This window comes from Protopterus annectens, chromosome 17.part0 (genome assembly GCF_019279795.1).
Source record: "Protopterus annectens isolate FY-2018-M chromosome 17.part0, PAN1.0, whole genome shotgun sequence".
Taxonomy (NCBI): Eukaryota; Metazoa; Chordata; order Ceratodontiformes; family Protopteridae; genus Protopterus; species Protopterus annectens.
Genome location: NC_056751.1, coordinates 539792383 through 539805944, shown reverse-complemented (window position 1 = coordinate 539805944; position 13562 = coordinate 539792383). Strand labels below are relative to the sequence as shown.

The following is a 13562-nucleotide window of genomic DNA, read 5'->3' as shown; positions in this document are numbered from 1 at the left end:
ATATGCAGAAAACTAGTGCAATCTCAGAGGCTCCTTACAAAAAGAATACAAGGAGTAACCTGCCTTATGCAGAGTGTCTTAAAGTACTTTCCCCTCTACTAAGTCTCCTATAGATTGATGAGGGGTGATCTATGCCTGGCTTACATTGCATCCACAAATGCCACAATTTTGAATCTCCTGCATTTTCACAAGTTAAACAGTACAAGAAATACAAGGTCTATGGACCTGAATTGTGTCTGTGACTTAAATAGAACATGTTGGAGAGATAGATATGTGTCCCAGAGACTGCTCCTACAATGGAACAGGCTTCCCATCCATGTGAAGCTGAGTTCATCTGTTACCCAGTTTAAGTGTAACCTAGACCAATGGGTGGGGAATAGGAAACTTACACTAGGTTTGGCCCCCTTGTCTCTTATGGACATAGGTAGCTTAAATATGCCTGGCTCTCACTGTCCTGTTTGGCTACAGGGCATCATTATTCTTTTGGGAACACTTGACTAGGCTTAGAAATGCCCCCTGGGTCATTATCATAGTAAGAATTTATGACTCTATGAATCAGCAAAAGGTAAAAGGCAAAGCTAGACATGTCAGAATAGGTACTACAGGCATTTAGGCTGTACATCAAATAATGTCTGCAGTACCAGTTCTGACCGTTAGGTTAAGATGTGGCTTTACTACATAATCCCCTTGACTTTAATGAGCAACTGTGTTGCTTAGAACAGTGGTCTCCAACCTTTTTTGCACCAAGGACCGGTATCAATGTAAGGCAGTTTTCCATGGACCGGTCATCTTGCAGCATGCATAATAAAGTAAATATTTATTTATTTATTTGACATTTGTTAAATGAGGAGACCAAACCTGGGGAGAAAAGCTCCAAAGTACAATAAAAAGACAGTTGGCAATAATTACCAAAAAAGAAAGTGTACATTCTGCTTAACAGCATAACATTGATCTACTATGGTTGAGAGGTAAGTAAACCTAATGGCAACCTTACTGATTGTATGTTTATAAGAGCAATATTTAAAATCTGTCCCTATTATTTGGCTCTGTCCAGCATACCTCGCAACTGTATAGATTTTCAAAGAATGTCCAGATTTTTGCCTCATATTTTTGGTCTTTTTTTCATAAAATTGTTGTTTTCTGGCAAATCACTGACAGATCATTGAGGCTGCAGTCAGAAAATAATGACAGACATTCATACCCTTCAGAAAATTCATGCTAATGCAAAACCTGTATTTCTATCAACTTTTGAAGTTTGTAAAAGCAGTACTTAAAAGGGTCCCTATTTTGGGCCTTTGTCCACCCATTATTTTTGGCTTTGTCCAGATTTCTTGATCTAAGTAAGAGGTTGAGAGGTATTCATACCTCTCAACTGTACAGATTTTCACAGAATGCCCAGATTTTTCCCTCTGAGTTTTGGTCTGTTCCTCATAACTTTTGTGATTTTCTGGCAAATCACTGAGATGATCTGAGGACTTGAAGTCACTAAATAATGATATACATTTGTATTTCAGGCATCAAATCCTTCAGAAAAATATATGATAAGACAAATCCTGTTATTCTACCAGCTTTCTATGGTTATAAGAGCAATATTTAAAATCTGTCCCATTTGCCCCCCCCCCCATTCTGTTGGGCTTTGTCCAGACTTTTTGCACTACTAGGAGGTTGAGTGGTATTTTGTGTGTGTGTGTGTGTGTGTGTGTGTGTGTGTGATTTTCTGACAAATCACTGGGATGATCTGAGGACTGAAGTCACTAAATAATTATATACATTTGTATTTCAGGCCTCATGTCCTTCAAAAAAATACATGATAAGACAAATCCTGTTATTCTACCAGCTTTCTATGGTTAATAAGAGCAATATTTAAAATTTGCTCCCCCCCATTCTGTTACGCTTTGTCCAGACTTTTTGCACTACTAAGAGGTTGAGAGGTATTGTGTGTGTGTGTGTGTGTGTGTGTGCACGCGCGCGCGCGCGCGTGTGTGTGAGTGAGTGAGTGATCGGGAGAGTGAGAGCAATGTGTGAATGAATGCAGGTATGAATGAGGAAGTGACTGTGTGTGTATGTGTGTGTGTGACAGAGAGAGTGAGAGTGATCACTGGCAGCAGCAGCCATGAGGTTTGTGTACCTTTCGTCCATAACACATACACACACAGTCTCTTTTGCATTCATGCATGCATTCACTCACACACATCGATCTCACTCTTTTCTGATCTCTCACACACAGTCACTCCATCATTCATACCTGCATTCACTCATACATTACTCTTACTCTCTCCTGATCAAACATAGTCACATCCTCATTCATACTTGCATTCATTCACACATCGCTCTCACTCTCCTGATCTCTCTCACACACACATACAGTCACTTCCTTATTCATACTTGCATTCATTCACACATTGCTCTTTCACAGTGTCACACCCACATGACACACACCCACTTATGCATTCATTCATACATCGGTCTCACTGTCTGTTGCACCCACAGCCCACACACCCACTTACACATTCATTCATACATCGCTGTTACTGTCTGTCACACACACACCCACTTACGCATTCATTCATACATTGCTTTCACTCTTCCAGTCTCTCACACACACACACACACACACACACACACACACACACACACACACACACACACACACACACAGTCACTTCCTCATTCATACCTGCATTCATTCACACATCATTCTGTTTGTCAAACCGACATGCCACACACCCACTTACGCATTCATTCATACATCGCTGTTACTGTCACATCCACATACCACACACCCACTTATACATTTATTCATACATCACTCTCACTGTCTGTCACACCCACATGCCACACAGCCACTTCCACATTCATTCATACATCGCTCTCACTGTCTGTCACACCCACATGACACACAGCCACTTCCACATTCATTCATACATCGCACTCACTGTCTGTCACACCCACATGCCACACACCCACTTATGCATTCATTCATACATCATTCTCACTCTCCCAGTCTCACACATAAACACACACAGTTACTTCCTCATTCATACCTATATTCATTCACACATTGCTCTCATTCTTACGATCTCTCACATACACGCGTGCACACACACACACACACACACACACACACACATTCTTTTGCTTTCATGCATGCATTCACACGCAGAAAGACATGTAAACACATTCATACAGGCATTCACTTACCTGATGGTCCGGTACTAAGTGCTCCACAGCCCGGTGGTTGGGGACCGTTGGCTTAGAAGATTTATACAGGCATCAACAAGAATGTAAAAAAAATCTAACTAATGCAGTATAGCTGGCCAAATCTGAGATTCCTCATTAGTATATGCACCTTGAAGAATCCAAGAGGACCTTGGAATGGACTCAGGCATGTAGTTATGTGTGGTTTACCAGTTTGTAATACTGCAATCTATTTTCCTTCAAGGGCACCCTTAATAGTAGCAAGAAACAAATTTAACAGTATTCTAAACATTAGTTTAAAAATTGTTAGCTAGCTTAAACTTGATGGTAGAAAGCACTATGGACAGAAAAAAGAAAAACTTTCAGCTCAGGAAAAAACTCCTGATTGAAGTATATTTCATTTGACTTGCATCTAACATTTCCAATATAGTGAATGTACTAAAAAATAAATTACATGCATCACTAGTAGCTTACTGAAGTTGCTCCATGCAGTAGCAGAAGACCTGACTCAAGACCTAAATTAACAAAGCCAACAGAGAAGGGGGGGGGGGGTCATGTAAAATTAGCTGCTTGAAGTTAAAAGTCGACATTAAAATGAACTTCTTGCCCCTCCCCCTTATGCACCACCTATCCTAATTAACCAAAATATCTCTCATGAATCAAAATTAGTGTCTTGAGACAACTTAACTGGCTTAAACTAAGCAATGTCCTAAAAAAAATCGCAATTAATATCTGCATATAAACTTGTTTACTATCGAGAGAAATTTTCCACACTAAAAATATCTTACTGCCTTCCTTCCCTTTAAGGGTCCTCTGTTCTGCCAACATGTTGTCTAATAATTTAGCCATAGACTCACTTTAATCCTGCTATGTCTCAGAAATGAGAAACACCATCCTAGAATGCATCAAACTCACTGACAAACTAGCACACTTTAAAAGCCTACTCAAGCTACATCTGAATAAATCAAAGAACACACAGTTACTTGAAGGTAGAAAAACTGAGAATATTCTCTATATTTCGGATCCCAAAGATTCACAAAAATGAAACAGATCCACCTTTAAGACCTATAGTTTCTGCAGAGGGGTCAAAAACTTTGCCCCTAGCAAATACATAGATATTAAACTTAAGAAACTATGGCTAAAAGGGAAGGTAATTTTAAGGGATTCTTGGGATTTTTTTGAGGGAAGTAAAAGATGACTTGTATAGTGACAATATTGATTTTGTAACCACTGATGTGGTCGATTTATTTTCCAATATACCACATGGTGAGGGGTTGCAAATGTTAGAAGAAATAATATTAGGCATGTTTAAACTTCATGGATATGGTTTTAAAAAATAATTTTATATTTTTTAAGGTTGAATTTTACCAACAAAAGCAGGGAGTGGTGATGGGAACAGCATGCGCCCCCACCTATGTCAAGCTCATATTAGCAAATGGGGAAGAGAAATGTATTTTGAGGTCTGTATATTCCTAGTATTGGACCCTCTGTAGGAGATTTTTTGATGACATATGTATCCTATGGACAGGTACCTTAGAAAAGTTACAAGAATTCATTGTGTACATTAATAACACAACCACGTTTTTAAGTTTCGTACAGAACTATTCACATGAGAGACTAGATTACCTGGACGTGGAAATATATAAAAGTGAAGGGAAATTTAACTCAAAAATTTATAGAAAGAGTACATTTTATAATTCTTTTCTACACTTTGATAGCGCACATCCCTCACATTATCAGAGAAATATTATAAAGGGGCAATACATGCACGCAAGTAGAATGGTGTCAGCTGAAGATGATTTTAAGGATGAAAGTAAGACATTGGAAAAGCTGTTTAGGGAGAGGGGTTATCTCAAAGAGGTGATACTAGAAGTTAGAGAAGAAGTATATGAAGGTAGAAAGGAAAGGAAAGGTTCAAACCCATCTTAGGATAGACATTAACAACCAAGGGGGATTTGAAAAAAGACCAAGATGATGAATTTGGGAAGACTTTAGTACTAGAGTACAATGCTAGTATTGGTTTAGCCAAGAAGATTATAAAGACCGAATGGGAAAGGTTTTTGGGTTTCACCGATTTAGGTGAAGTTCCCAAGGAGGGGTTTAGAATTGTGTACAGAAGCTCTCAGAATTTAAAATGTCTCCTGAAAAATGAGTACAAGTACAACATAGACAAAAGAAGGAAAGGTACCTATAAGTGTGGACATTGTTCACAATGTAATTATGTGTTAAACAGGGATCGTTTATTTATAGCCAGTAGAAACAGGTGGATATGTGGGAATGAATTTTCCAATTGTGACATAGCAGGACTGGTTTATTGTGCAACTTGTGAGAAATGCGGTTCCTTTTACATAGGTAAGACAGAATGCAAATTAAGGAGAAGGATTTATGAGCACAATTATGACATGCAAACAAAGAAGGAAACGAATGCTTTGTATAAATGCATCAGAGAATGTTCGAGAGCACGTTATGTATTTTTTGTGTTAGAGCAGGTGAAAAAAAGAATTAAGAGGAGGGCTGTGGGAAGAAAAAGTGGAATATAAAGAGTAATGCTAGCAAATAATATTACAAACCACAACACCACCAGGTCTGAATGACAACATTTCCATTGCCCCATTGTTAAAAATGAGAGCAGCTAAGTTGTGAAGGATTTCAAATGAAAATGTGTTCTGAAAATCCTTCTTGGTGCATAGGGGTATATTATTGACATTGAACCACAAGACTGAGTCTTTGTATTATTCCTCAAAGCACTTTAACATTTCTGTATGTTTATTTTTTAAAAACAGAATATTTATTTTTTTAATATGGCACTTACTGCACTTTACCTCACTTAGTCTCTCAGCAAAAGTTTTTAACAAATTATTTTTAGGGTACATTTTAGATAATTTAAGATGTTTTAAATGTGTAGTGTTTTATTAAAAAGGTGTTTAGCAATGTTTTTAACAGTGGTTTTAACTATTAACATGGTTGTGGATGAAGCTTTTTTATTGGTTTGTGTTAAGTAATTGATTAATTGGAAGGGGGATAAAAGTTAGGTGATGTAAAGTCCGCATCTAACGAAGTCTGTGTAATAGGGATGAAAATGCGGTGTCTGTAAAGTGTTTATGTGTTGGATTACTCTATATTAAACTTTGGACTTTAAAAGTGAGAGAGCACTGTTTTTTCCCTTTTCGAGGTATTACTTCGAAACTTTGGATTTTCATTAATATTACATATCATAGAGCTGTGCTGTTCATGTTAAAGAATATAACAAATAACTAACAATGATAAGCCAGTATCCGTTAAATACAAATTATATAAAAATAATAAATATGTAAAATGGGCAAACATATGTAGTGTGGATGCAATGCCCTTCATCAAATCACTTTCTAATAGTCTGAAGTATCATTGATTTAAAAACAAGTAAAAGCCAATTAAACCACTTCTAATGTGCACTAATCAATCAGAGCCTAAAAAAGTCCTAGTTGACATCACAGATTTCTATTAACATTGCACATCATAGAACTGTGCTATTTATGTTAGACAATATCACAGATGGCTAACAATACTAATTAAATGTCTGTCAAGTGCAAACCACATAAAAAAATAAATAGATAAAATGGGCAAATGTACATAATGTGGATGCAGCACCATCCGTCAGATCATTTTCTAAAAGTCTGAAACATCACTGATTGAAAAACAAGTGAAAGGTAATCAAATTGCTTCAAATATATACATCGGTAAAGGGTGGAACCGTTTGAAACATATGACTACATTTACCAATCAGAACTTAGATGGGTCATGATGAATATCACACATTACTATTGTCATCACATAACATAGAAAATTGAACTGTGCTGTTCATGATAGGAAATATAGCATCAAGCATCTATTATATGATTACTGTTTAAAAACAAATGGAATGAAAGGCAAAGCTACATTGTGTAAAGTGATCTCAGGTTGCTTAGCAAAGACTAAAGTAAAAAGCAGATGTGAATATTAAATGACCTAAGGCTTACAGTATAAAAAACATATCTGATGTTGAATGTCTTAGAACAAAGTACGATGTGTAAGGATATACTTCTTCTCAACCTCCGTCTGTTCAAAACAGTTTTAAGGGGTAAGTATGTGTTTAAACCTTGAGGCATGTCGGCATGGAGGTCACCTATCCAATGCATTTCTTTGAATTCAGTCTCCAACATAATGTCTCCTCCTCCATAACTTTATGTAACCACCTGTAAAACATGAAAATGAAAAGTATGTTGTGGATTATCGGATATATGTTTGTATAACGGACTCTTTTCCTCCTTTAGATGGATATGACTAATATGTTTAAAAACCTGTTCTTTCAATTCCCTGTTCATCTTGCCTACATAAAAGCTTTGACAAATTTGGCAGCAGGCAATGTAGACAAGATTATGTGTTTTACAGTCAGCATAGGAGTTCAGTCTGTATTATTTGTGAGTCACCGGATGTATAAAATTCTGAATGTTCAATATATATATTTGCATGCAGAACAGTTTCTGCAGGGATAGGAGCCTGTCTTCATCAGTTTAGATGCGTGTCGGTGATATTGTCTTGTAGATAATAACCGTTTTAAATTTCTGTTGTTTCTGAAGGAAAACATTTGAGTTTCACCTACTATGTTATGTATGCCAACTTCCCTTAAAAGAATATTCCAACTCTGTTTTATAATATCACAAACAAACTCAGTGTCAGTTGAATGTGTGTGGGGGGTGGTAACTGAAGACCACACACATGAGCATCAAGATGGTACGTGATCCATCCTTTAATTTCTGTGGGAATATCTCATACAGTTAGAAATGTAAAGCATGGATTATATTCACTGTTGAAGGCGAATATAGGTTTGGTAAACTCAGTGAATATGCAGAGGAGCTAGTGGCAGCTGGTAGTCAGCTGTGGGCGGGCAACAGGAAAAAATCCTTTACCTTATATTGCTGATTCAGTTTTTTACTGCTCTTTAATTAACTTGTAATTCTGACATTTTTGTATTATTTTTGTGTGTGTGTGTGTATATATATATATATATATATATATATATATATATATATATATATATATATGTGTGTATATATATATATATATATATATATATATATATATTTATATATATATGTGTGTGTGTGTGTGTGTGTGTGTGTGTGTATATATATATATATATGTGTGTGTGTGTGTGTGTATATATATATATATTTATATATATATATATATATATATCAGTGATTTGCTTTTTATCTCTCTAAACAAACATTTGCTTCTTATTTGCGAAGGACCTTTTATCATTTAGACAACATCATTTGTAGTTACTTGTTCTCCCAATATATATTAATGGATTTTATTATAGTCTTGAATACTTTTGTATAAAAGCAATCAATAATTTTAGAGTTATCCAACCCAGTCTCTGAATTTATGAAGCTTCTAACTGCTTTGATCCTCTAAAATTATTTGCTCACTCGTTTATCATCAAAATTTAACTCCAAGCTTTTGACTGTGTAATGTCTATTGAATTGTAATCCACACTCCTGCCTTTTAGCGCATTATTGTTAGTGCATTGATCAGTAATCATTTCAAATGTCAGGACTCACTAGACTGAGTCCCGAAATACAGACACTGAATGGACAAAAAATGGACTACTAAGTCCAAGATAGCTATTTCAAAGAATATTCCCCTTTCTCTGAGTTATGGTAATCTTGGATTTGTTATTTATAAGTTTGGGGGTTGGGGCTGCAGGGGATCTTGCCCCAAGGCAAAAAGTTTAGAGGAGAAGAGTGATCTTTAAGATTCTCTCTTCTACAGTTCTGGTCTTTTATTTTGGCTTGTCAGCATTCGGCATTTTGAGTGGCAACATTTCAACAGGGAGCCAGATTAGTCAGATATTGCTATTACTGCCTTTTGTCCTGTATTTGCAATACTGAAGTTTTTTTTTTTTTCCGGTATTTCCACCCCCACTTTCTTTGACAAGTCTTCCCAAAAAACACTGATCTACTCATTTCTCCCATTTCTTGACATCCAAGGAAAATGGGTACAGGAAGTATGAGTCTGGGATTGCAGACCATCATCCTGCAGGAGGTCAGAGAATTTATCCTGTATTCTTAACCCTACCCTTTAGACAGCAGATGCAGTGTAATGTCTTCCAGCTTGCTGCACAGAAGCAGATTTCTGCACATGTCCAAGCCAGGTGAAAGAGTGTAACAGATAGAGAAAGAGAAGTGCTCTCCTTTGCAGGCTTGGCCTCCACATCCTGTCTTCAAAACCAAAGTATACATCTGTGGTTTGATACTCAGGTGTCCCTCCTGCAGCTATACACAAACCAACCCCTACATCTGGATGGTAAAACAAATGTACGCTGCTCATTACGCCTCCCGTCTTGGCCAGATTTTCCAGTGTCTTTGTTATTATATGTTCATAGGATGATAGGCTATTGGTCTGGAAGCTCTTATAAGCCTAGCCAAGAATTACATCCATGCCCCACAAAGTCAGCACCTGTTTTCCCAGTCCAGCAGGGACACGTGGGACCCCAGGGCTATATTTTCTGTTTCCCATCCAGTCATCCAGGTTCCTCTTAAAGAGGGCTAGTGAAGTACTCTGCTTGACATGGAGAGGGAGTCAAAACCACAGATGGGGGAGTTGTTGGGACACAAGTCTATCCTGCCAACAAGTTCTATTAATCTCACAGACCAGTCGAGGCCTTGCATGCAGGTTGCACAAGTGAAGTTTGACGGCAACTCCATCAAGGCTGAGTCTGAGATGGCCTTGCATGCCAGACACAGGTCACCTCTGAGCAGTTTGCACTAGACTGAGTAGAGGGCCAGGGCTTTTAGCCTGTCTGTCTAGGACAGGTGTTTGAGACCCTGGATTTTCCTGTTCAGGAACCTCTGTGGTCTCTCCAACTGTTGCATGTGCTTGGAAAGGTACATGCCGAAGGGGCATTGTACTCAATAATGGGTCTGATAAGGGAAGAGTACAGGGATGTTATGACCTCTTTGTTCCTGGGTGAAATACCTTTACTTCTGAGGTGGGCCATGTGGAAAGCCTTCTGTATAACAGAAGCAACGTGGTGGTCAAAAGTCAGATTGCTATCAAACCTGTGCTATCTTGCTGTACTAATTCCATGTGGTTTTTAACTTCTCATATAATCATTGTATTTGGGTAGATCAAACTCCATTTCATATATGGCACACCTGTAAGAATAAATGTGTACTACTCTGGCCATACAGTTTAATTTGCTTAACACCACTTGTGTTTTCTGTCCATTACAGGTTTAATGAAGACACAGGTAACATGGAAAATGAGTGTAGCTGCTGTGTACCCCTTCAATGGAAGAGAGTGCGTTTTTATTTACAGTGTCCACCTTTAGCAGTTGAATTTGTTTACAGAAATGTCATTAGTGCCTGTCAGTGTACCTACGAGTACTGTACCAAATTTGACGCCGGAAGAAAGTAAAAAAATCCGGAATAGCTATTTCTTAATTCCTAAGTGTTCTATTGGTTTATGTGAATACATATATGTAATCTTTAATAAAACATGTTTTTATGTTTAACAACCATTACATAATCATTTATTTCAATCTTTATTACAAAACTCAATGCTAAGGTGACCTGCTGTTTAGCAATTTGTATATCTGTGAAGTATGTCTATGTCTTAAAATTCTACTATCTTATTCCTGTTTATTATGTTTGAAATGAAGACAAATTCTAAAATGACTGAGTAAACTGTTTCTGTAAAAAGAAACAATTGTGAATATTTGGTAACATTAAGAGATAACTAACTTTGCTATTACCAGAAAATACAGATTCTTGATGTAAAAGCACAGCACACCATATTATTATTATTTGTGGTCATATTGCATAATTCTGAGGAAGAAAACTATGTAAATAACATTATTATTATTACTAAATATTTTGAACAAGAAATCATGTAATTAGTGTTAAGTATTTAAGACATATTTCATTCTTTAATGCATTTTAAACAAGGTAGTTTGATTCACTGGTGTCAACTTATATTAAAACAAGAAAATAAAGACTCTAGAATGGAAAATGCATCTTTGTGGCATGTTACTACATATCTTTCAGTTGTCTATAATTTCATAGAATATCTCTTATTTTTGTCCTGTCCCTTGTAAAATTTTTGATTTTTTTTTTGGTAACTTGTTTAGGATTACAATCATCAATAATGTTAGACATTGGAGTGTTCTACTTCTTATTGTTCAGAAAATGCATATCACTGCAAAACTGTTCTATTAGCCTTTTTAAGTGAATTAGACTAGTATTTAGAGATCACCCCTGATTTTGGGCCATTAGTGACATTATATTTGGCTTTGTCCAGAAATCTTGAACAAAGAAGTTAAGACATATGTTTTACTACAACAGGAAATACAGACAATCATAGTATAAAAAGTAATAGAGTATCAATCTGGTAAAACAATAAATAATTATGTCATGAAATGAATGAAGCCCATGATTGAATTTTTCATTAGAATATTTATTCGGGGCATGGGATCCATACCTCTTAGCAGCACACATCAGTTTCTTTTATCATCAAACACTGTCTGGGACTGTACCCAAGATCATTGCCCTTGTGGTAAATTAGACATATCATATACCTGCTGGTAAATGGCTTTATGAACTAAGTGAAAGAAAGATTACAAAAGAGCAATTTATTGATGACTTTACTTTCCTGGGAGGGCATAAACATAAAAGAATGCATTGTGAAAGAATATTAAGTTAGAAATAAAAACAAAGCCTTATGAAGAACAAACACACAGACACTCCTTTGGATGGAGCTACGTAGGTAGAACTTATAGGGAGAAAAGAAACCAAAGAGAAGCTTTAGAGGAGAGGAACATCTTTGGTATTAGATTACTTCCATTTGTCAAGGAAGTTGCTTTCCTGAGGCAGGTTAATTTAGGCAAAGTGGAAACACCAACTCCATGAAAGGGTGACTTTATCATTTAAGTAGTTTATGGAACGTGAGAATCATTAATTCTGATAACAGAATGGACTGTTGGTTAATGATAATGTAGGTGACAACACTGAAGAGAAGTGACCTGAGGAATAGATGTCCCAAACAGCTGCATAAGACGATGTTCAGAACAGAACACATAGGAATGTTTACTGGAGTTTACAGTAAATGAAGTCGTGGTCTTACTTGGAATCTCTGGAATGGTATTTTCCTTTGTTTCTACTAATTATATTCTAAATTAATAAATATGAAGATGTATTTATATACATAGATATACAATAGTGTGGCTACATGATTCATTATATAGACAGTGAAATAGGTTTTGAAATTATTGTAGGGTTATTTTAATACAAAACAGGTTTACTACACTTACCAGACACTTCCAGACACTGGTCCCAGGCTGAGTCTGAAAAACGTCCATAGAAATCAGTGCTCTACTCCAGAAAACAAATACAAATAAAAACAAATAAAAAACTAAAAGCTAGTTTAAATGCAGATTAATGCACTGTGGACAAATGTTTTCAAGGACAAAATGAAAGAAGGTTTGTGGAGAAATGCTTCTTATTATTTACTGTAAAGGTAGACAATAAAGCAGGTTGGAAATTCTAAAAAAAACCTAGATAGGAGAACTGTCAGTACAGAAAGGATGGCCATTACTGTTTGCAAGAAGGCAGTGAATAATGAACAATGTATGTAACATCTCTGTAAAGGAATAGACAGGGTCAAGGTTGTTCGATAGTAACATCAGAAATGTTTGGATTCTCTTCTGGAATCCATACAAAGAGATAATTAATTAAATTAGGCAGCTGTAACATCTGTGAAAAACGTAGCCAAACTTAATAGGCATGACTTTTCCTTATCAATGCAATACCTTGAAGGAAGAGACTGTGTATATGTGTATATATATATATATATATATATATATATATCTCCTGACCAAGTTCCATAATGATCCTCACTATTACCATGCAAGTACTGGTGAGACTGTGAAATCTACAGTTCTGAGTCAGTTGTAGCTTATCTCTTGTGAGTAAACCCCCCTGTGGCTTGCCGGCATAGTTTGGAGACAAAGCCTTTGGAGAAGCTTTCATTTAATGACATATGAAGGGATTTAATAAAATGTATATTTTATAACACCAAGGACATTTCCTGGAATGTTATTGTGATTGATGGAACTAGATTTTTTGATTTTGCAAAGGCTGATTCAATTTGATAAAGATATAGAGAATGATATATGAAAGGGGAGCACATTCTATGTCGGGTATATTAATGATCTTACTTGTTGGGGTTCTGATGTTCTTTTTTTGTATTCAGGTATAAACAAATAGAGTAAGACATTCGCAGTGAAGAAAACATCGCAGACATGATGACCAATGAAGTATATTAGTCAAACACTGTAGTAACAG

At 36.3% G+C, this 13562-nt stretch overlaps 1 protein-coding gene across 1 annotated transcript in view; it reads left to right on the top strand.

The window, feature by feature from the left end:
• LOC122791368 (mucin-6-like) overlaps nt 1-11304 on the top strand; it is a 451712-nt gene extending 440408 nt beyond the window's left edge. The window contains exon 10 of the mRNA XM_044059083.1: nt 10455-11304. Coding sequence (XP_043915018.1) covers nt 10455-10638 — 184 coding nt within the window. The 3' untranslated portion in view covers nt 10639-11304. The remainder of the gene's footprint in view (nt 1-10454) is intronic.
• The last annotated feature ends 2258 nt before the right edge of the window (nt 11305-13562 follow it).